Source organism: Xyrauchen texanus, chromosome 6 (genome assembly GCF_025860055.1).
Source record: "Xyrauchen texanus isolate HMW12.3.18 chromosome 6, RBS_HiC_50CHRs, whole genome shotgun sequence".
NCBI lineage: Eukaryota > Metazoa > Chordata > Actinopteri > Cypriniformes > Catostomidae > Xyrauchen > Xyrauchen texanus.
The window spans coordinates 38,399,739-38,423,278 of NC_068281.1; the positions used below are offsets into that span (position 1 = coordinate 38,399,739).

Consider the following 23,540-nt stretch of genomic DNA (forward strand, 5'->3'; position numbering starts at 1 on the left):
GAGGAGGCGCTGTTTCTCGGATTTTCCTTCAGTCGTTGATTATCAGGCTTCATCTCTGAGTCGAGTGGGTGTTACAAACAGACAAACAAACAGTCATAGAAACTCCCTGAGAAGTGATCCACAAATCAGCGCGACATGGAGCCTACTAATTTACAGGTAAAGAACGTTATGATAACATGTATTCAGACAAAGTAGGCTATCGTTATTTGTATAATTTATTAGCGGATCCGATTTCGAAGTAAATCTGTTTTACGTTGTCCACAAAATCACTTACTTTACTTATTGTACTTATATTTCACATTCATTTATTGAGTAACGCTGGACCGTCGTTGTCATTATTTCCAAATGAGTTGTGTTTTAACAATCCTGAAGTACAAATTTCTCACTGCTGTGTCTCAAATGCATGTGAGCTGTCATGCATTTTTGACCCGGAAGGCGCAAAAATGCTGTCTGTGGGTTTAATTAGCTGTGTTTATAGACACAGTTAATCCCGGACATTCAACATTTCTATAGGAAGTATCAGTTCAGCAACAATGTCAATAGTGTGTCGTTTCTCTCCCCCCCCCATATCTCTATCAGACTCATGATAATCTGACTCATGATAATTAGACTCATGATAATCAGATTTATGATAATCTGAATCTCTGTCAGACTCATGATAAACTGAATCTCTGTCAGACTCATGATAAACTGAATCTCTGTCAGACTCATGATAATCTGAATCTCTATCAGACTCATGATAATCTGAATCTCTTATCAGACTCATGATAAACTGAATCTCTATTAGACTCATGATAATCTGAATCTCTATCAGACTCATGATAATCTGAATCTCTATCAGACTCATGATAATCTGAATCTCTATCAGACTCATGATAATCTGAATCTCTGTCAGACTCATGATAAACTGAATCTCTGTCAGACTCATGATAAACTGAATCTCTGTCAGACTCATGATAATCTGAATCTCTATCAGACTCATGATAATCTGAATCTCTATCAGACTCATGATAAACTGAATCTCTATTAGACTCATGATAATCTGAATCTCTATCAGACTCATGATAATCTGAATCTCTATCAGACTCATGATAATCTGAATCTCTATCAGACTCATGATAATCTGAATCTCTATCAGACTCATGATAATCTGAATCTCTATCAGACTCATGATAATCTGAATCTTTATCAGACTCATGATAAACTGAATCTTTATCAGACTCATGATAAACTGAATCTCTATTAGACTCATGATAAACTGAATCTCTATCAGACTCATGATAATCTGAATCTTTATCAGACTCATGATAGTCTGATAAACTGAATCTCTATCAGACTCATGATAAACTGAATCTCTATCAGACTCATGATAATCTGAATCTCTATCAGACTCATGATAATCTGAATCTTTATCAGACTCATGATAATCTGAATCTCTATCAGACTCATGATAAACTGAATCTCTGTCAGACTCATGATAATCTGAATCTCTATCAGACTCATGATAATCTGAATCTCTATCAGACTCATGATAAACTGAATCTCTATCAGACTCATGATAATCTGAATCTCTATCAGACTCATGATAATCTGAATCTCTATCAGACTCATGATAATCTGAATCTCTATTAGACTCATGATAATCTGAATCTCTATTAGACTCATGATAATCTGAATCTCTATCAGACTCATGATAATCTGAATCTCTATCAGACTCATGATAATCTGAATCTCTATGAGACTCATGATAATCTGAATCTCTATCAGACTCATGATAAACTGAATCTCTATCAGACTCATGATAATCTGAATCTCTATCAGACTCATGATAATCTGAATCTCTATCAGACTCATGATAATCTGAATCTCTATCAGACTCATGATAATCTGAATCTCTATCAGACTCATGATAATCTGAATCTCTATTAGACTCATGATAATCTGAATCTCTATCAGACTCATGATAATCTGAATCTCTATTAGACTTATGATAATCTGAATCTCTATTAGACTCATGATAATCTGAATCTCTATCAGACTCATGATAATCTGAATCTCTATCAGACTCATGATAATCTGAATCTCTATCAGACTCATGATAAACTGAATCTCTATCAGACTCATGATAATCTGAATCTCTATCAGACTCATGATAATCTGAATCTCTATCAGACTCATGATAATCTGAATCTCTATCAGACTCATGATAATCTGAATCTATATCAGACTCATGATAATCTGAATCTCTATCAGACTCATGATAATCTGAATCTCTATCAGACTCATGATAAACTGAATCTCTATCAGACTCATGATAATCTGAATCTCTATCAGACTCATGATAATCTGAATCTATATCAGACTCATGATAAACTGAATCTCTATCAGACTCATGATAATCTGAATCTCTATCAGACTCATGATAATCTGAATCTTTATCAGACTCATGATAATCTGAATCTTTATAAGACTCATGATAATCTGAATCTCTATCAGACTCATGATAAACTAAATCTCTATCAGACTCATGATAATCTGAATCTTTATAAGACTCATGATAATCTGAATCTCTATCAGACTCATGATAATCTGAATCTCTATCAGACTCATGATAAACTGAATCTCTATCAGACTCATGATAATCTGAATCTCTATCAGACTCATGATAAACTGAATCTCTATTAGACTCATGATAATCTGAATCTCTATCAGACTCATGATAAACTGAATCTCTATTAGACTCATGATAAACTGAATCTCTATTAGACTCATGATAATCTGAATCTCTATCAGACTCATGATAAACGGAATCTATATCAGACTCATGATAATCTGAATCTATATCAGACTCATGATAATCTGAATCTTTATAAGACTCATGATAAACTGAATCTCTATCAGACTCATGATAATCTGAATCTTTATAAGACTCATGATAAACTGAATCTTTATAAGACTCATGATAAACTAAATCTCTATCAGACTCATGATAATCTGAATCTTTATAAGACTCATGATAATCTGAATCTTTATCAGACTCATGATAATCTGAATCTCTATCAGACTTCAGATAATCTGAATCTCTATCAGACTCATGATAATCTGAATCTCTATCAGACTCATGATAAACTGAATCTCTATTAGACTCATGATAAACTGAATCTCTATTAGACTCATGATAATCTGAATCTCTATCTGACTCATGATAATCTGAATCTCTATCAGACTCATGATAAACTGAATCTCTATCAGACTCATGATAAACTGAATCTCTATCAGACTCATGATAAACTGAATCTCTATAAGACTCATGATAAACTGAATCTCTATTAGACTCATGATAATCTGAATCTCTATCAGACTCATGATAATCTGAATCTCTATCAGACTCATGATAAACTGAATCTCTATCAGACTCATGATAATCTGAATCTATATCAGACTCATGATAATCTGAATCTCTATCAGACTCATGATAAACTGAATCTCTATCAGACTCATGATAAACTGAATCTCTATCAGACTCATGATAAACTGAATCTCTATCAGACTCATGATAAACTGAATCTCTATCAGACTCATGATAATCTGAATCTCTATCAGACTCATGATAATCTGAATCTCTATCAGACTCATGATAATCTGAATCTCTGTCAGACTCATGATAATCTGAATCTCTGTCAGACTCATGATAATCTGAATCTCTATCAGACTCACGATAATCTGAATCTCTGTCAGACTCATGATAATCTGAATCTCTGTCAGACTCACGATAATCTGAATCTCTATCAGACTCATGATAATCTGAATCTCTGTCAGACTCATGATAATCTGAATCTCTGTCAGACTCATGATAATCTGAATCTCTGTCAGACTCATGATAATCTGAATCTCTGTCAGACTCATGATAATCTGAATCTCTATTAGACTCATGATAATCTGAATCTCTATCAGACTCATGATAATCTGAATCTCTATCAGACTCATGATAATCTGAATCTCTATCAGACTCATGATAATCTGAATCTCTATCAGACTCATGATAATCTGAATCTTTATAAGACTCATGATAATCTGAATCTCTATCAGACTCATGATAAACTGAATCTCTATCAGACTCATGATAATCTGAATCTTTATAAGACTCATGATAATCTGAATCTCTATCAGACTCATGATAAACTGAATCTCTATCAGACTCATGATAATCTGAATCTCTATCAGACTCATGATAATCTGAATCTCTATCAGACTCATGATAATCTGAATCTCTATCAGACTCATGATAATCTGAATCTCTATCAGACTCATGATAAACTGAATCTCTATCAGACTCATGATAATCTGAATCTCTATCAGACTCATGATAAACTGAATCTCTATCAGACTCATGATAATCTGAATCTCTATCAGACTCATGATAATCTGAATCTCTATCAGACTCATGATAAACTGAATCTCTATTAGACTCATGATAATCTGAATCTTTATAAGACTCATGATAAACTGAATCTTTATAAGACTCATGATAAACTAAATCTCTATCAGACTCATGATAAACTGAATCTCTATCAGACTCATGATAATCTGAATCTTTATAAGACTCATGATAATCTGAATCTTTATCAGACTCATGATAATCTGAATCTCTATCAGACTTCAGATAATCTGAATCTCTATCAGACTCATGATAATCTGAATCTCTATCAGACTCATGATAAACTGAATCTCTATTAGACTCATGATAAACTGAATCTCTATTAGACTCATGATAAACTGAATCTATATCAGACTCATGATAATCTGAATCTCTATCAGACTTCAGATAATCTGAATCTCTATCAGACTCATGATAATCTGAATCTCTATCAGACTCATGATAAACTGAATCTCTATTAGACTCATGATAAACTGAATCTCTATTAGACTCATGATAAACTGAATCTATATCAGACTCATGATAATCTGAATCTATATCAGACTCATGATAAACTGAATCTCTATCAGACTCATGATAATCTGAATCTCTATCAGACTCATGATAATCTGAATCTCTATCAGACTCATGATAAACTGAATCTCTATTAGACTCATGATAATCTGAATCTCTATTAGACTCATGATAATCTGAATCTCTATCAGACTCATGATAATCTGAATCTCTATCAGACTCATGATAATCTGAATCTCTATCAGACTCATGATAATCTGAATCTCTATCAGACTCATGATAATCTGAATCTCTATCAGACTCATGATAATCTGAATCTCTATCAGACTCATGATAATCTGAATCTCTATCAGACTCATGATAATCTGAATCTCTATCAGACTCATGATAATCTGAATCTCTATCAGACTCATGATAATCTGAACTCATTATGATCTCTTTGAGACTTTCCCCAAAAATAATTAAATAAATCAGAATATGTGCTGTAGTCAGGTGTTGTTTTTTTTGTTGTACTACTTAACAATACTCTAAATTGACTGAAGGCATAACAAAGTTGCATAATCAATAACGTTATTACATATGTAAATATTAAATATAATTTAGTATTGTTTAAAAATTATGATATGATTCAAAAGTGTGAACCAATGCTACTTAAACAATGTAGCTTCAGGTCTTCATGTCTCCAAGGACTTGAATCCGTAGGAGATGTGAATGAGTATATTGAGACTCCAGTTAATATATGCACATATGAAAATGCTTAATTTCACAGAAAGCTATAGCTGTAGCTAACAAAGCTTCACAGGAGGATCAGGCTGGAAATTATGAGGAGGCTATTAAATCTTATCAACATGCAGTGAAATATTTTCTACATATAATAAAACGTGAGTTCATAAATACAGGTCTAACCTGTTTATAATCATTTCCATTGGTCTGTTCAAAGTCTGCTTAAAAATGTATTGGTCATTTTAATCCTTTGTTTCCATGCATGCAGGTGAACCACAGGGTAAAGAGGGCAATCAGAAGATCAGAGATACGTGTAAGCAGTATCTTGACAGAGCAGAAGAGCTCCAAGACTACCTTGATAAAAAAGAGGTTATTATTAATAATACATTTTTTACTGTATGTTTATGAATATGTCCAAGCAACATGGAGTGTAATGGATTGAATGGCAGAGAGCCATGACGTGATTATACTCCTTTTCCATTGTCATGGTTTCGGAAACCAATCTGTCCCTGTTCTGATTGTTTTCACCAAAGATAAGATGGATCTGGCTTGGAAAAACTTGCTCCACAATTACCCATAAACCTGCTGGTCTCTAACCAGTAACCGTTAATGTCAGGGGGATAATATCTTCATCATTTACATAAACGACATAAAACAAAACTAGATCTTATCAAACTAGATGAATCCCGTTATGATTTAATTATATTATAACTGTATTCATATAATTTGATAACTTGAGTTAACTTTTATCCTTTCAATGAGGTTGTGAATTGCTTGGGCCTTCTCTTTTGTTCTCATTTCAGTCTATTCTTACTGGAGTGCATGTATTAATTGTACTTCTTCAACCAGTAACCGGCAAAGTTTAAAACTCTTGTTTTATCTTAGTGGTTGATTGACAGGTGAGTAGGCGGTCCTTCGCTGTTGTTCAAACGCATTCAAACCCTTGAGAGTAATTTATACTACAAACTCAATGTGGCCACATGCCTTTTCAACCTCCTCTGAATGTGGTTCAAGTGAAAAAATCTCAAAAGGTTTTGTATCCTATTAAACATGATCACACAGGAAGATGATTCCAAGAGTTCCGGAACTCCTATCAGACCTTTTTGTGCTCCAGTGTGTTTACCTTCCCCTGTGGTGTGACCAGAAGTGCATTGCTTCAGCAGCGTGGGAATCCCGGATTCAGATCCCATGATGAAACCAGGAAGTATTCGAATTCACATAATCTGTGACAATCAGGATTCGAAGGTTGGATGGATCACACACTTGCCCATATGTGCAACAACACACACTTCTTTGGCCACTGTGGGCAGTGTTTCAAATTTCTGAAAGCACAGACCGATTTTGGCTAAAGAAATGTCAACCTACTGTTTCCGATTTCACTATGAGATCAGTCTGTCCTATTAACACCTGTATTTAGTGTTGTCCCATTTTCAAAACACAGGTGTAAACATGGCCTAAATGCAATGTGCTGGTCAGTGAGCCACAAAAGCAATTTGAAGTGGGACAACAGTGTTTGGGGAACACATTCTTTGAGCTCATGGCTGTGGATTCTGTTTGAGATTCAGCTGTTTTGCTATTACTGTGGTTACATCAAGTCTCTGGACATCTGATGTTCTGTCGGATGCCTAAAAATGACCAAAAAGAGTCTGGAACGCAGTCGAGGCGATTGTTCCACTGCCAGCGATGGCCTTCAACATGCACAGGGTGTATAAGTGAAAGTTTATTTTCAGACTCTTTTTTGATGCCAAAAAGTTGGTTCTGGGACTGGTCCATTGCCAGATCTGAAAGCAGCATAAGATTTGAACAGTGACTGGGAATCTGCATTCAAGCAAGGTCTCTGGCTCCCTGAAAACCCACCTTCATTCCAATCAGAGGGATAATAGTATGCCACTGTATTATCCAGTGGTGCAAAAAATGGGTTATGCAGCATAGCATACCATTAGAGTACAATTCAACAGGACTCAAAATATTGCAAGTATTGGCTTGGCTTTGCCTTAAAGAAAACGTTGCCATCCCTCATCCAACACTTCGACTAGGACAACGTCACGATTCTTTATCCATCACTATACAGAGGCCATGATACAGAAATAATCTCTATACAGAAATACAGGTTAATCTTTAACTGAGGTATGAAACTAACTCTTTTGGCAACCAGCAACAGTGGTGGCTGTGGCTGGTGCCCAATTCGATACATTTTTGCTGCATTAGACATTAGAAATTCTAGTTTGATCTTTGTCTTAGTCCTTGCATGCAATGTTGCTATGTGCATTCTGTGACTGCCAATAGTTTACTGTGACAATAATGACTATTGTTTATAGCTCATTCATCTAACTGATGACATCAGAGTTTTGGTATCTGTAACACTAAAGTAAGAGATTGGCCAACCATGTAGCTGTAAACTATGTAGCTGTAGATAACTTGTAAAACTTCATCCAAATTAGTTTCCCCACATGCCCCATAATGTTGTTACTGATGTCTTTAACTTGCAGTGCTTTCTCTAGCAGTGGTTTTGTATGTTAGATTCAAACAAACATCTTGTTCAGAACTCTCTTAAATTAGAATATTTTTTGTGTGAATTTTTTATAATTTGTATAATTATAATGAATTCATTATAATGAAATCATTGAACTGTTCTCAGGTTGTGAACAGTTCAACCAGATCGGGGCAAGTTGTCACATTTCTTTCATTTTTCATTTCATTTTTTTTTTTTGCTTCATTAGTCATTTTGTGTTTTATGACTGCTTTAATATTTGCATTTAGCTGAAAAGCCTACAAATAAGTTATTTAATTCTATTTTGTTTTGGTTGTGGTGAAATGACGGGGTCTCCCCAAATGCTCATATGAAACCTTGCAGGACTGGTGACAAGTTACTACCCTAATAGTGACAACATGCACAGCTATTTGGGGCTTGTCACTAATGGTGCGTTCAGTTAACTGTATTTCTTACATTATTTGTTGCCAATACTGTAAGATATGTGGTAATACAGAAATTGACTTGAAAAATAAACCTACCTTGAGAAACGTCCAATGGAGTAAAAACATCTAGCTCCGCTTTTGTAGCTACTGCTTAGACAGATATGAGTAATAGTAAGACTGTTATGCTGGGGGACTTGAAATTGTAGCTACTACATAGAAAGATAAGAGTAGTAGTAAGACTGTTTTGATGGGGACATGACATTGTAGCTGCTACATAGAAAGATAAGAGTAATAGTAAGACTGTTATGCTGGGGACTTGAAATTGTAGCCACTGGATAGAAAGACTATATCCTGTTATGTATCCTGATGTTTGGTGGCAAAAAGACAGAGAGTCTCGCTTATTACATACACTAATCTTTTTTTCATTATGTATTGCGACAACAACACCCATTAGGTAAGGACTGACGTCTTTATTCCTTTTTGTTGAAGCCCTCAGGTATTTTTCAGGGCGCGCCAAATGGGTGTATCGTTCGCGTGTGACGTCACGACATTTTTGCAACACGTGAGCGTCAAGGCGGAAGTGACATTCGACATTTTTAATGCGGAAGTTATTGTTTCCTGTGTTGTCCAACGATCTTTAAAATTATTACAGATATTACAGAAGTTTACCGTTTCCCGTTGTTTATATGTAAAGAGCGTTTTGTGACCGTTTGCTAACGCAACACTGTCTTCATATTCTCCAAAAACGTCGTGTTTTATGTATTTTTCCAGCCCATATGGCTGCCAACAACAACAACAACAACTTACAGGTAAGTTAACTAACAAAAGCCAAACAGACAGCAACAACATTAACATCAATGGTTTCATTAAAATAGACACAAGTATTTGCGTTATTAAATGCTTTATTGGCCCTTTTTATTGGCATTTGAGATTTAAATGCAACTGAACGTTTTTGCGTGTTTAAAGTAAGTCAATGACGTTAGCAGATTAAGATCAGATGAGTTAACTTTGGTGTGTTTGACGATCAGCTCTTTTGTGTTTTGTGCTCATGAATACAGCTGTATAACACCTAGCATTTAAATATTTCCCTTATTATTCCAATGAAGTCTCAATTAGTCACGGTTAAAAATTATCTTCAAATTTGTTGAATTGAAGAGGGGCAATTTGATTCGAACATTTACGATCAATATATTTTTCTGATAAATGGGCATAATACATCGGTCACTGTTATAGTTCTGTATTCAGTTTGACAGGTGTTTATATTGTAATTTTGTCATTTCAATGCTTGTGTCACGCTTGCTCGGTATATAGACAAAGGCTGTTTTAGTTTGTTTTGGAAAGTTTTTTCTGTTTCTCAAAAAAACTGCCTGAATGTGTCTGGTAAAGTGTCTGTTTCCTCTCATACACGAATATATGACAACATTTCCCTTTAATGATCAATGTTATGACCATTAATACAATCAAAGTTCGGATGAACCTGTGTTATGGTGCACGGGAATAATTTAACTTGCCTTTTCTGCAGATCAATTCAATGTGAATTGTCAAGAAGGCAAGAAAACACGTTTTGCACGTGATAAAAAAAATTGGTATCACTATTAAACGATTTTTTTTTTTCATCGATGTATGTTCAGTGAATTTTACAGTTTAAGAGCGATTTTTATAATGGTTTCACTGGGTAACATGGTTGGCAGATTAACAATAATCGCCAGTTCCCATTCAGAGCAGTACATCGCATGTGGAAGTCTTTTATTTGCAACACTAAAGCATAATATGCTGTTATGAGTCAATAATATACTTTCAGTATTATTCAAGATTACTCAGGACTCTGCCTAACAAACAAAATCATGATGTTTCTGAAGAACTTTCTCAGAGTACCATTTAATCTTACTCATTGGTCAATTTTGCCTTTGTACTTGCTATCCACCAAAAAATATTGCACTGTTCTGAAATATCTTAATTTGGCAATGTCATGGGTAGTCAAACTTACGACCAGGGTTGGGAGCAGGGACGGATTATGAATTGCAAAGGCCCTGGGACCAATTATCTCCAAGGTTCCCCCTCCAATTGTTGTTTTCAGGGTTTCGTTTTCCAGCCCAAAAGTTGTTGGGGGTAGGGTGTTGGTTGTTCATGCCCAAAATGGTTTTCGAGTGGGGGGGCAGGGGGGGGGGACATATTCCATCAGATTACTCAAGGTCAGTAATGTAATCTAAATACTTTGGATTACTTCTTCAACACTGGTAGATTTTTTCACTTGTTTTCTTTATAAAAACTTTGCCAGTACAGTAAGACAGAATACACATGTTAAAAATACATTCTCTGATCTCGTTTTAGAAACAACCCTGCATAAGTTATTTAGGTTTTTAAATCTAATCCTTAATCTTGATTTAAGGATTTGTAGATATTTCTACAGGAAAACAATACAAAATATTATTATCAAGAACACGATGTTTGCCCTAATATCAAAGTTCTTACTAGAAAACAGAAATTATGATCCAGCGTGAAATTTCTAAATTGATAAAAATTATTGTGCCCGGTAACAGTAACAATTGCTTTATCTAATTTATCAAGATTTTTATATATATAAATAAAAGTAATTTAAGAGTATTGGCCTATTGTTGACACATATAAGCCTATAATGCTTTAGTGTTGCAAATAAAAGACATCCACATGCGATTTACTGCTCTGACAAATGTAATTGCCAGTTCTCATTCAAACCAATGTACCACGTTAACATGGGCAACTATGTTATCCAGTGAAACCATGTTAAAATCACTCTTAAACTGTGTCAGATTCATTGGAACAGACATTGATCATACAAAGCGGGTTAATAATGATACCAAAAAAATAATTATATGTGAAACGCCTTTTCTTGGCTCCTTGCATTTTCAGAAGATTCGTTCAAAGTGAATATCCAAGTAAAATTATTGCAAATCCCCAGTTAACATGATCCCCAGTTGATCCATTACACCGGCAATACATTGTGTTATAAAGCCAATAGCTAAACATTTACCAATAGTTTCTATTGTGCTTGCTTTTTCTGAAAACCACTCTGAAATAATACTGTGATTTCACCCACAGAAAGCTATAGATCTAGCTAGTAAGGCATCTCAGGAGGATAAGGCCGAAAACTATGAAGAGGCCTTGCGTCTGTACCAGCATGCTGTTCAGTACTTTTTGCATGTTGTGAAATGTGAGTATGCAGCAGAAATCTCTCTGTCTACATCTGTCCATCAAGGCTTGTACCTTCCTCGTATTCCTGCTAAATGTTCATATATATTTTTCATGAGTAGTGGTCGACAGATAGTGGGTTTTGCCGATACTGATAACTAAGGTGGTGGAAAAGGCTGATAACCAATTAATCAGCCGATAGTTTTTTAAATGTACATTTATGCATTTGGCAGACGCTTTTATCCAAAGTGAATTACAGTGCACTTATTACAGGGACAATCCCCCCGGAGCAACCTGGAGTTAAGTGCCTTGCTCAAGGACACAATGGTGGCATCTTGGTGGTGCTGGGGCTTGAACCCCTGACCTTCTGGTCAGTAACCCTGAGCCTCAACCACTGAGCCACCACTGCACCAAATCTATTAATAGAATAAAATAAAATAAAAAGTCTTATTCTTTCAAGATGGGCATAGACACAGAGGGGCTACAAGAGTTAAAATGAATATGCAGTTCATTGTTCAACCAAAATCCCAATATCATAAAGATTAAGATTTGGTGCTTAACATGGGATTTAAAGGGACTATAAACAAGCCCTAAACACACAAGAGACTTGAAATAACAGAGACATGGGTACATTACAATGTTCTAAAATAAGTATTAACCAAATTAAGCTTTTTATAGCCTAGATATTCATCAGATGAGTGTATATGTTTGTGTATATATACGGCTCTGAAAATGATCAGTTTCTCTGGATTGACTATTTATAGATATTTGTTTGTGTAAAATTTTAATTTTTGTTTTATTCTATAAAGTACTGAAAACATTTCTCCCAAATTCTAAATACAAATATTGCCATTTAGAGCATTTATGTGCAGAAAATGACAACTGGTCAAATAACAAAAAAGATGCATTGTATACAAACTTCAAACAATGCAAATAAAACATATTAGTATTGTGTTGTTTAAAAATTAATATGAATGTTTTAGCTTATTAAAATATTTAGTGGATTATCCCTGATTTCCAATCCCAGGTTTCATGCGTCTTGGCAGTAGTTTTCAGTTGGGTTCAGGTCTGGAGATTGGGCTGGCCATGACAGGGTCTTGATCTGGTGATCCTCCATCCACACCTTTATTGACCTGGTTGTGTGGCATGGAGCATTGTCCTGCTGGAAAAAATACAATTCTCAGATTTGGGGAACATTTTCAGAGCAGAAGGAAGCAAGTTTTCTTCCAGGATAACCTTGTATGTGGCTTGATTCATGCATCCTTCACAAAGACGAATCTGCCCGATTCTAGCCTTGCTGAAGCTCCTCCAGATCATCACCGATCCTCCACCAAATTTCATAGCGGGTGTGAGACGCTGTGGCTTGAAGGCCTCTTTAGGTCTCCGTCTAACCATTAGATGACCAGGTGTTGATCTGAGGGTGCTTCAGCAAGAAAAATGAGGTGCTGCTGCCTTCCAGGAACAAACTGAGGCACCTTTGCCACAGAGGAATAGAAAAAGGAAAAAAACTATCTGCGACTATTACCACAGAATTTTCCGGTAACCGATAGTTCCAAAAAGCAGCTATCGGCACAGATTAATCAGTAAAACTCATCAAAAATCAGTAAACTATCGGTTTACCTCTAATTTTGAGTTAGATGTGTGTTTTATCATCACTATGTTAAACCAAATAAATCACAGCAGATAAGCAGTGGCTGCTTTCAGAATGCTGAAATTAATCATAAATTTACTCTGTTTTTTTCTTGCAAGATGAAGCACAGGGTGAAAAAGCCAAACAAAGCATCCGAGCCAAATGTGCTGAGTATTTGGATCGGGCTGAGAAACTGAAAGAGTATTTGAAGAAGAAAGAGAAAGCACCATCGAAGCCAGTGAAGGAGTCGCAGTCCAATGATAAAGGGTGGGTGATGTGAAATGGTAGTCAATAGGACTGAATGATGTTGTTAAAACATTATATATCAATAATTTTCAGCCTTTTGACGATATTCTGTCTATGTATTTGCTCTAAATGGCTTAAAGCAGCAATCATTGCCAATTAGATTCACATTTTTAGCATGATGTAAAATGGACAACTACTAGTGTTGATGACGTATTTGTTTGTGGCGAGGGCTACATGCTGTATGCATACATTTATGTATGCACACGTGCTGTTCTTTTGTGATTTTCATTGTTAACAATTTATTTTCGTTTGCTTAGAAATGAGAGTGATGAAGGAGAAGACCCTGAGAAAAAAAAATTTCAGAATCAGCTGTCAGGTTAGTTATTCCCTTCCACCTTTCAGACAGTTGCTTCTAAATGTCTCAGCCTTCAGAGTGCATCTTATTATGAACTAATAGATGATCTTCGATCACAGGAGCCATTGTCATGGAGAAGCCGAACATTAAATGGGATGATGTAGCCGGGTTAGAAGGGGCCAAAGAGGCCCTGAAAGAAGCTGTCATTCTGCCAATTAAGTTTCCACATCTCTTTACAGGCAAGTGGCTTTCCAGTGTAAACAAGATCATCAACTAAAGTTTCACATACTGTATGTGATGCTCGCTATTGCCAATATGTTTCTTGCAGTTTATTTCATTGGTTTGCAATGTGAACCATTTTCAGAGTGATGATTGATAGCTGTGGGTGTATCCAAAGAAGCTCAGGAATGCTTACTAAGGATTGTATTTTTCTTGTGTATTAGGTAAAAGGACTCCGTGGAGGGGCATTCTTCTCTTCGGGCCTCCCGGCACTGGCAAATCATACCTGGCCAAAGCGGTAGCAACAGAAGCCAACAATTCCACCTTTTTCTCCATTTCCTCCTCAGACCTGGTATCAAAGTGGCTTGGAGAGAGTGAAAAGTGAGTGTTTGGGTTGTAAGGACTGGGCCATGTTTACAGTAGGGGCCATACTGAATGTTTCAGACTATGCATGTGCCTTTTCAGCCCAAAGTGAAATTTTGCTCAGTCAACTTGGACATATGAAATATTAAATGTGTTTTATAATAATTTACTTTTGAAAGTAGTTGCGTTGCTATTGCGTTGTCCTTGTCGACTCGGCCAATATGAACATGCAGTGCAACGAGTCTTCCACTATGTGAACAAATCATGGACTGAATCGGTCAGTTAATTTATAATGTCAGATTCTAAATGAGCCTGAACCCTTACTGTGGAATGAGTACCTTTTTTAAGCAATGTGTAAAATGCTAATTTGTAAGGGTACTTTTAATTCTAAAATTAGCTTCACTATTAATTATCATGGGAATGCTTTAAGATAGTCAACTGTCAAAATAATGACCTTAAAGGGATCGTTCACCCAAAAATAAAAACTCTCGTAATTTACTCACCCTCATGCCATCCCAGATGTGGATGACTTTATTTAATCTGCTGAACTAAACTCAAAGTAAGATTTTTAGAATTTTTCTTCTCTGTAGATCCATATGATTCAAGTGAATGGTGATCAGACCTTTGTAGCTCAAAATCACATAAATTAGCATTAAAGTAATCTGCAAGTGGTTAAATCAATGTCTTTAGTGATATGATATGTGTGAGTGAGAAAAAGTCCTTATTTACTGTAAATACTCCTCCCTGTTCAGTCAATCTCCACTTTAACTTTCACATTGTTCTTGTGTTTTTGGTGATTCACATTTGTCGTGCCTATCGCCCCCTACTGGGCAGGGAGAAGAATTGAGCAAAAAAAAAAAAGGACTTAAATTGATCTGTTTCTCACCCACACCAATCATATCACTTCTTAATATATGCATTAAAACACTGGAGTCCTATAGATTACATTTATGATGCCTTTATTTGCTTTTTGGAGCATCAAAATTTGGCACCCATTCACTAAAATTGTATGGACCTACAAAGCTGAGATATTTTGCTCTGTGTTCTGCAGAAGAAAGGAATCATACACATAATTTACTAACCCTTATGCCATCCCAGATGAGAGAATGTAAATTTTTGGGTGAACTATCCCTTTAAGAGTTCTGACTAGTTAAGGTTGCTTGTCACTTCCCTAGCCAAATTAGCATATGAGTTCTATTGGCATTAGTGAGAAACTCTGCCATGTGATGGTTCGTAAACTGGTTCTTTCATTTCCTTAGGCTGGTTAAGAACTTGTTCACTTTGGCTCGAGAACACAAGCCCTCTATTATCTTCATTGATGAGATTGATTCACTGTGTGGCTCCAGAAGTGAGAATGAAAGTGAAGCGGCTCGTCGAATCAAGACAGAGTTTCTGGTCCAGATGCAAGGTGAGACACATCCTCCAGCCTCTAAAGACAATCACTGATCATATAAAATAAGTTGTACATTAATGTAATCGCAATCATACAATTATATATGAATATGTAGGGCTGAATCTCATGAAACCTGTCTAGAACATGTACATGTCACATTTTAATCAAAAAGTAAAATTAGAAAAGGCTTAATTTTCTTTATTCCCAAAAATATTTCCTAAAGAATTAGAATTTTTCTTTTGACTTTTATGGTGAAATGTGAGCTGGACTTTTCATTTGTATGATGACGTTCCCATACAGTTTAAGGCATTTTCATTTTTGGGTGAACTATGCCTTTAATTTACAATAGACAATATTAATGGCTCATATTTAATGTCATTATAGGTGTTGGTAATGACAATGAAGGGATCCTGGTGTTGGGAGCCACTAACATCCCGTGGACATTGGATTCTGCCATCAGAAGACGGTAATGATTCATGTCCGTGAGGGAATCCTATAGGTTTGTAACAAATGCAGGTCTGAAAGGTAACAGATTTTAAGATAAATTAGTCTGTCTGTGACCCCTTATCAGTAATCTTGCATTAAACTTTAGTCAGTGTGAGGCATCAGTTTAAATTACATCACCTCAGTCAGGTCAGCTAGAACAGGTTTATCAACTCTCAGTATGAATCACATGGGTCAATATATTAGGCAAGATGTACCATTCACAAACTAATTTAACATTGGTCCAGAGGTGCTCACTTTGCGTGTATGTGTTTATACATTCATGAAGCATCTTCTGTTGTGTTTAGATTTGAGAAACGTATCTACATCCCCCTGCCGGAGGACCACGCCCGTGGGTTCATGTTTAAGCTAAATCTGGGCAGCACACCAAACAGTCTCACAGAATCAGACTTCATCACTCTGGGAAAGAAGACCAACGGTTATTCCGGTGCTGACATCAGCGTTATTGTCAGAGACGCTCTTATGCAGCCTGTCAGGAAGGTCCAGTCTGCCACTCACTTCAAAAGGGTCAGTCCTGCGAAGTGTTTAATGTTAATGTTTTGAAGTAATAAGTTGCCCAAAAAAGTTTTGGTAATAGAATTCAAGCTTAAAAATGTATACATTTCAGTTCAGACTGGTTTAAGTGTCAAAAAAGATTAATTGTATTGGTGTTCTGTACTGTATATTATAAGTATATATCTTATATTTACATGAACTTGGATAAAGAAAACGACTGGAATTAATCCCTGGAATTACTTACTGCTTTAACCACTGCCGTTATTCATATTTCCTTCAGGTACGAGGACCATCAAGGAATGACCCAAATATTATTTCCGACGACCTCCTTACCCCCTGTTCTCCGGGCGACCCACAGGCCATAGAGATGACATGGATGGACGTACCTGGAGAGAAGCTTTTGGAACCAGTTGTTTCCATGGTCAGCATGTTTTTAATTCTCTGAAGTCATCTAGTGGTCGACCGATGTATTGCAGAGGCCGATCTGTGACATGTAAATGACCAATCACAGTTCATTTTGTTATGTGCCATCATGTTACTACGATAATAGACTGGTGTGCAACACAGTCTCATTTAAAATGTCCGCATATCAGAGCCACGACAGACGTGTATGAGCTCATGAAGTTTAAAGTGCTCGCCTTTTTCACTTTCGCTCTCTCTTCTCAACAGTTCCATGTAACTTTTAACTCTTTTGTCTAATGATAAAAATGCAAATATCTAGGAATGCTCTGATATGAGAATTCTGTCCGATACTGATAATTCATTATATTTCTAAGGATGATAACTGATATTTGCAAATAAATCAACATTCTTATATAAATCTACATTTTGTGTGCCTGATTACAAAAACAAAAGGCTCACCTCAAAAAGCCACGTTCCATGCACCTTAAGAGAAATCAAACATGTGGCCCAATCAGTGGCTGTTTTCAAACCGGGATGGCCGTTTTTCAACTGCTTTACACGATTTGCCTTCTACATTGAGATTGCATACTTTAATTGTATAGTTGAGAAATGCCCATCCTGGTTTGGAAATGCCCACTGATTACTACACTGAGATTGCATACTTTAATTGTATAGTTGAAAAAGCCCATCCCGGTCTGAAATGCCCACATATTGGAATATGTCCATTATTGCTCCTCCGAGACCAATACATAATCTGTACAGTGGATAACTGCTTTTAAAAAACTTCAAGGAAACATCTAAATCTTTTTTTCCCATATTAATTTACCAAATGTAGCCTACTTTGAACCAGTTAAATAAATAAATGTACATTCATATATATATATATATATATATATGATTTAAAAATAAATGTCTATTGACACTGCAATTGATATTACATTTGGTGAGTAAGCTAATTTTATAAATATAGTGCATTACACTTAATTCAAATCAGTCAAAAGACCACAATAAGGAATGCAAACAAGTCTCAAACATGACTTCACATACATAAAGAATAAAGAAGCAAAATGCATGCGTCACATTGATAAAGAAAATGGAGTGTTTACTCCGATCCTGAATGATCTGCTGTGTGCTGACGTGTCACGTCATGCGAAAGGCATCAGTCAAAACCCTCATGGTGAATAGCTTGTACCTGAAACGGTTTGAAGGGATTCAGCCATAATTTATTGGCTTTAATTTTTTATTGTCCTAATTTTCTTATTGGACTGATAACAATAAAACAAATTAAACACATTTAACGTCCAATATGGCTGCCAAGGTATCGTGCATCCCTACTAATATCAATAAAACTAATATCATATACCATCTGCAAATATGTGAATACCTCATTTCAACAGATGTTAGTCATGAAATCCAGCTTTTTCTTCTTTTAGTGTGCTCGTATACTGTCTTCCTCTGAAATGTCTATCAGCCTGGATAGAGCCTCAAAACTCAGTTTTTCTGACTTACGAATGTTACATGATGGTCAGTCCATTACAAACCAAGCATGCGATCCGGGCCGTGAAAACTGTTTGCTGGATCCGCATGAGCACGTGAGAGCAACTTTAAAGTAAAAGTGCTTCACAAGCGCTATGTGTAAATGTCACATTCACTGTGTGTGCAATTTGGTGCGATTCTGTTCCTTTTGTGAGAAAATCCGATTGCTTTTAATTTGGAATGCCCAATTCCCAATGCGCTCTAAATCCTCGTGGTGGTGTAGTGACTCGCCTTAATCCAGGTGGCGGAGGACGAATCTCAGTTATCTCCACGTCTGAGACCTTCAGTCTGCGCATCTTATTACGTGGCTTGTTGAGCGCGTTACCGCTGAGACCTAGCACATGTGGAGGCTCACGTTATTCTCCGCGGCATCCACGCACAACTTACCACGCGCCCCACTGAGAGCGAACCACATTATATCGAACATGAGGGGGTTACTCCATGTGACTCTGCCCTCCCTAACAACTGGGCCAATTTGTTTGCTTAGGGGACCTGTCAGCGGTGGTAGTCAGCATCAATACTTGCTGAGCTACCCAGGCTGCAAATGTGATTGCTAATGTGCATGTACATGCAATCCATGGTTGCTGGACCACTGTGTACATTGTTGTTTCCTTGTTTCTGATATATTAAGACTTTCGTTATGTGCAAATAAACTACTAAAATTGGATGACTGAACAGAAGATGAAACTGCTATCTTCCATTTAAACCACAGTCCTAGTTTTTTGAAAGATTTTGTTTTACGAGGTTAAAGTTAAAAATAAATTGAGTAAATACGTTCTATATATATATATATATATATATATATATATATATATATATATATATATACTATAAATGTACTAAATAAGAGTTTATTCCTTTTTTTATATATAGCAATTTTATGTATATGTTATTTCCTATATTAAATTGTGTGATATAATGGCATTATAGCGGTCTAACTGCCACCCTGCTCTCTGGATATCGGCCTTAAAAAAAACAAAAAAAACATATCGGTTGACCACAACTGGATTTTGCCGATAACGATAACTTAAGTGGTTGGAAAGTCTGATAACCGATTGATGTCTCATTGTGTGTAATTTTCTGCTGTCATTGTTGGTTAGGGCCAATTTTAAGTTGCACCACTATTCTTATTATGCTCTGCTCATACCCGCAGCCGGACATGCTCAGGTCCCTCGCCAACACGAAGCCCACCGTGAACGAGCAGGATCTGGAGAAGCTGAAAAAGTTCACTGAGGACTTTGGACAGGAGGGCTGATCCAATCCGGTCTCCCCCAAAACAAAATCAAACAGATTGTGATTATAATGTCTTCACTCTTGCCCTTCTCACGACCCTCACTTCCTGTGACTGACGAGCCCCCTGAGCTCCAGCTGAAGGCTAGATGTAATCTGAAATGTGTAACACTACAAATCTCTTCAAACCCTCTTCTAGCCTAACTTTTTCTCTTATCCTCTTCTGTTAATAGCTGCTCTACCTGCAAGGTTGCCTTCAGTACCTGCTGAGGATTGAGACCATCATGTTTCTTTCATCATTAATCATTCCAGCTGGCTCAATCATTATAAATATCTGTCTTACTATGATAAACACAGCTCAACAGATCTTACACATGGAAGTCCTGTGCAACATTTAGCAACTGTAATGAGCATTCTGAGAAATATTTATATCAGTTTTGGTTTACAAAGGCACAAATAACCCAATACACACAATATTTAAAGGGAATAGTTCACTCAATAAATTACATAATTTTCATTGTTGGGTTCACTAACCTTTTAAGCTCATTGACACATGAAGACTTATCAACCCTAGCTTAAAATACCATTGATTTCCTTTGTTTATGGGCAAATGCAATGTGCTTGCTAGGAGAATAACCATTAAAATGGTCCTGTTTATTTTTGTAAAGACATCTTTGATGGGTGGAGTTATTGTCATTCCAGAGTTTCATTTCTTTTTTCCCATAAATGTATAGATTGGAGTGTCTCAACTGAGAAAGTCATTCTCCAAATCAGTGCATTGGCATATGATGAAACATTGAGCTCTGTAAAATGTGGAGTTGCACTCTGGGTATCCATTTAACGGTCTGAGGACTTGTATAATACACATGTTTTTGTTTCTGCGTACATCGTCATTTTTAGTGTATTGCTTTAATATTTGTTAACCGAGGAATGTGCGTTGTTACATTATGTGTTCAGAGGCCAATATTTGACAAAAGATATTTACTTTGTTGTCAGCTCACTTGCTGAAGCTCAGCACTCAATGTGCCTTCTTTGCATTTTCCTTTTGACTGTCTGTCTCTTCCTTCATACACAAAGATGCTTAGATACTGATGTTTATCAATTGCTACATAGCTGTGTTATTCCTAAACTTTCTGGTTATAATGATTGGTTGATATTTGCACATTTCATTTAAAACTTTACAACTACACCAATCAGCTACAAAATTAAAACCATCTGCCTAATATTGTGTAGGTTCCTCTCGTGCCGCTAAAACAGCGCCAACCCGCATCTCAGAATAGCATTCTTCTGATATTGATCAGATGATATTCTTCTCACATCAATTGTACAGAGTGGTTATATGAGTTACCGTAGACTTCGGTATGTCAGTTCAAACCAGTCTGGCCATTCTTTGTTGACCTCTCTCATCAACAAGGCATTTCGACTGTTGTGTGAAAATCTGAGAAGATCAGCAGTTATAGAAATACTCAAACCAGCCTATCTGGCACCATAACCGCTCTGTACAATTGTGGTGAGAAGAATAGTATCGTGTTGGTGCTGTTTTGGCGGCACGAGGGGGACCTACACGATTTTAGATGGTGGTTAACTTCTATGCATGTATAGGGTGTTTGGTTTGCCATTTAAAAACCTATAAGACATTGTACTATTAGAATAACATAATTTAGTATAGATATGTTTAGTATGTTTTAAGGATGAATCTTGTTTAACATACAGTTTCCTGTTTAAAAGTGGTCAGGATTTGGTTGAGCTTATTCATTTTATTATTCACATGTAAATAAAGGTTGAAATTAAAGGAACTTGACCTAGAATTATTTGTACGTCTAATACTGATGACTTCATCATGTACACATTAAAAATGGAAAACATTTGCTAAAATGTTTAATTATTCATTTATAGCATAAACTTATTTAGCATAAGTTTATGCTAAATTACTCAGAATAGCATTCTGAGCATGAATAGCATTTTTTTTTTCTCAAAATAAAACATTTGTTTCACTGTAAAACCTTAATATTGTCATTACTTGAAAAATCAAGTTGTCTTTATTAAAAATCACTTGAAATGTCAAGTTTTGGGCTCAACATATATGTTCCTTGAAATTATTTTTCTTAAAGGAATGTTCAGAGTTCAATTCAAGTTAATCTCAATCGCCAGATTTTGTGGCATTATGTTGATTACCACAAAAGGTTTAGGCACAAGACATTAAAGGATATTCGTGTAAACATGATTTTTGTGTGATAAAATCACTTACAAACCTTTTGTGTGTAAAATTTTACAACTTCGTCACAATGATGATGTAATGTCAACAAACCCTAAAATGTCTCTGTTACATAAATAACCTTGGATCGCTGAGGCGAAGGGAACGAGGCATTGCGTTTACTAACGCATGTGGGGAGTGCCTTCATACACGACCTAGTTGAAACCTCTAAAATAACGCCAATAATCTAATATTGGCTATGGTGTTTGAGCCCCGCCTGTTTTGGCACGAAACTGACCGCCGTTTCGGCACGAACTGACCTCTACAAAACAGGTGCACAGACACCATTTCCTCAGAATTTCTGACTGAGAACAAGGAGCGCATTGCTCGTGCCTCAAGAACAGTGAGTGTTGTAGTGCGGCTAGCGTTCGCAATGTCTCGTTCCCTTCGTCTCAGGGAACAGAGGTTACGTATGTAACCGAGACGTTCCCTTACGACTTCAGTCCACTTCACATTGCGTTTACTAACGCATTATGGGGATCAGAATCCCATCACGCCACACTACACGACATAACTTCCTAGAGAGGAAACATTGCGGCACAGTCTTATGGGATGGTGACCGACATGTGTATGCCACAGTAAGTGATGGCCAGGAGGAGAGTACTCATAATGAATATATGAGCTATAGCCATATAGTATGAATTACTCCTTATGAACCCGGCCGGGAAGGGAGTTTATTTATAATGAAGTGCTTGTGACTTATCGAATTATAACAGCCTGAATGCAGGCAGTTGTGTAAATGATGCAGAGCCCGTACTTAAAAAGGGGGCATAAGTATATAAATATATATATCGTATATATATGCTTGACAATTTGGCACAATTTTCACGATTAGATTGTGTATTTCAGCTCGTAACACTGGCGCTAGGGCTCACGCGTCCGTGTAATGGGACAGAGGGCAATTTGGCGATGTGTCGCTTAACACAGGGAAGCGGTTGTGCATAATGTGTGTGCTTTTTTGAGAATGTATGAGCATCTTGTGCATTTGCAACGAGTGCCGTATTCTTTATTGCATTTTTTATTGCATATGACACAAACAACATCTTTTAAAACATTGTGAACAACAATATTCCTCTCTCAACGGGGAGGTGGGGAACAGTGTTCTGAGTCTCCAATCAAGCCTTCTTCAGAGCACCGGAGGGAACCACGGGCTCC

The 23,540-nt window shown here is 36.4% G+C and overlaps 1 protein-coding gene across 2 annotated transcripts; it reads left to right on the top strand.

Annotated features, from left to right (window-relative positions):
• The first annotated feature begins 54 nt into the window (after window positions 1-54).
• LOC127645571 (vacuolar protein sorting-associated protein 4B) lies at window positions 55-22,124 on the top strand. Of its 2 annotated transcripts, XM_052129231.1 has the most exons (13): window positions 55-156; window positions 5,721-5,832; window positions 5,943-6,043; window positions 11,669-11,780; window positions 13,508-13,655; window positions 13,952-14,010; window positions 14,109-14,228; window positions 14,433-14,589; window positions 15,831-15,979; window positions 16,349-16,430; window positions 16,756-16,975; window positions 17,244-17,384; window positions 20,055-22,124. In XM_052129231.1, the coding sequence occupies exons 1-13, from the start codon at window positions 136-138 to the stop codon at window positions 20,154-20,156; spliced, it is 1,524 nt and encodes a 507-aa protein (XP_051985191.1). In that variant the 5' UTR covers window positions 55-135; the 3' UTR covers window positions 20,157-22,124. The 2 variants fall into 2 exon arrangements, with proteins under 2 accessions (XP_051985191.1, XP_051985192.1); XM_052129232.1 differs by lacking the exons at window positions 55-156; window positions 5,721-5,832; window positions 5,943-6,043 and adding an exon at window positions 9,172-9,399 and having other exon boundaries at window positions 20,055-22,122.
• Window positions 22,125-23,540: the final 1,416 nt, after the last annotated feature.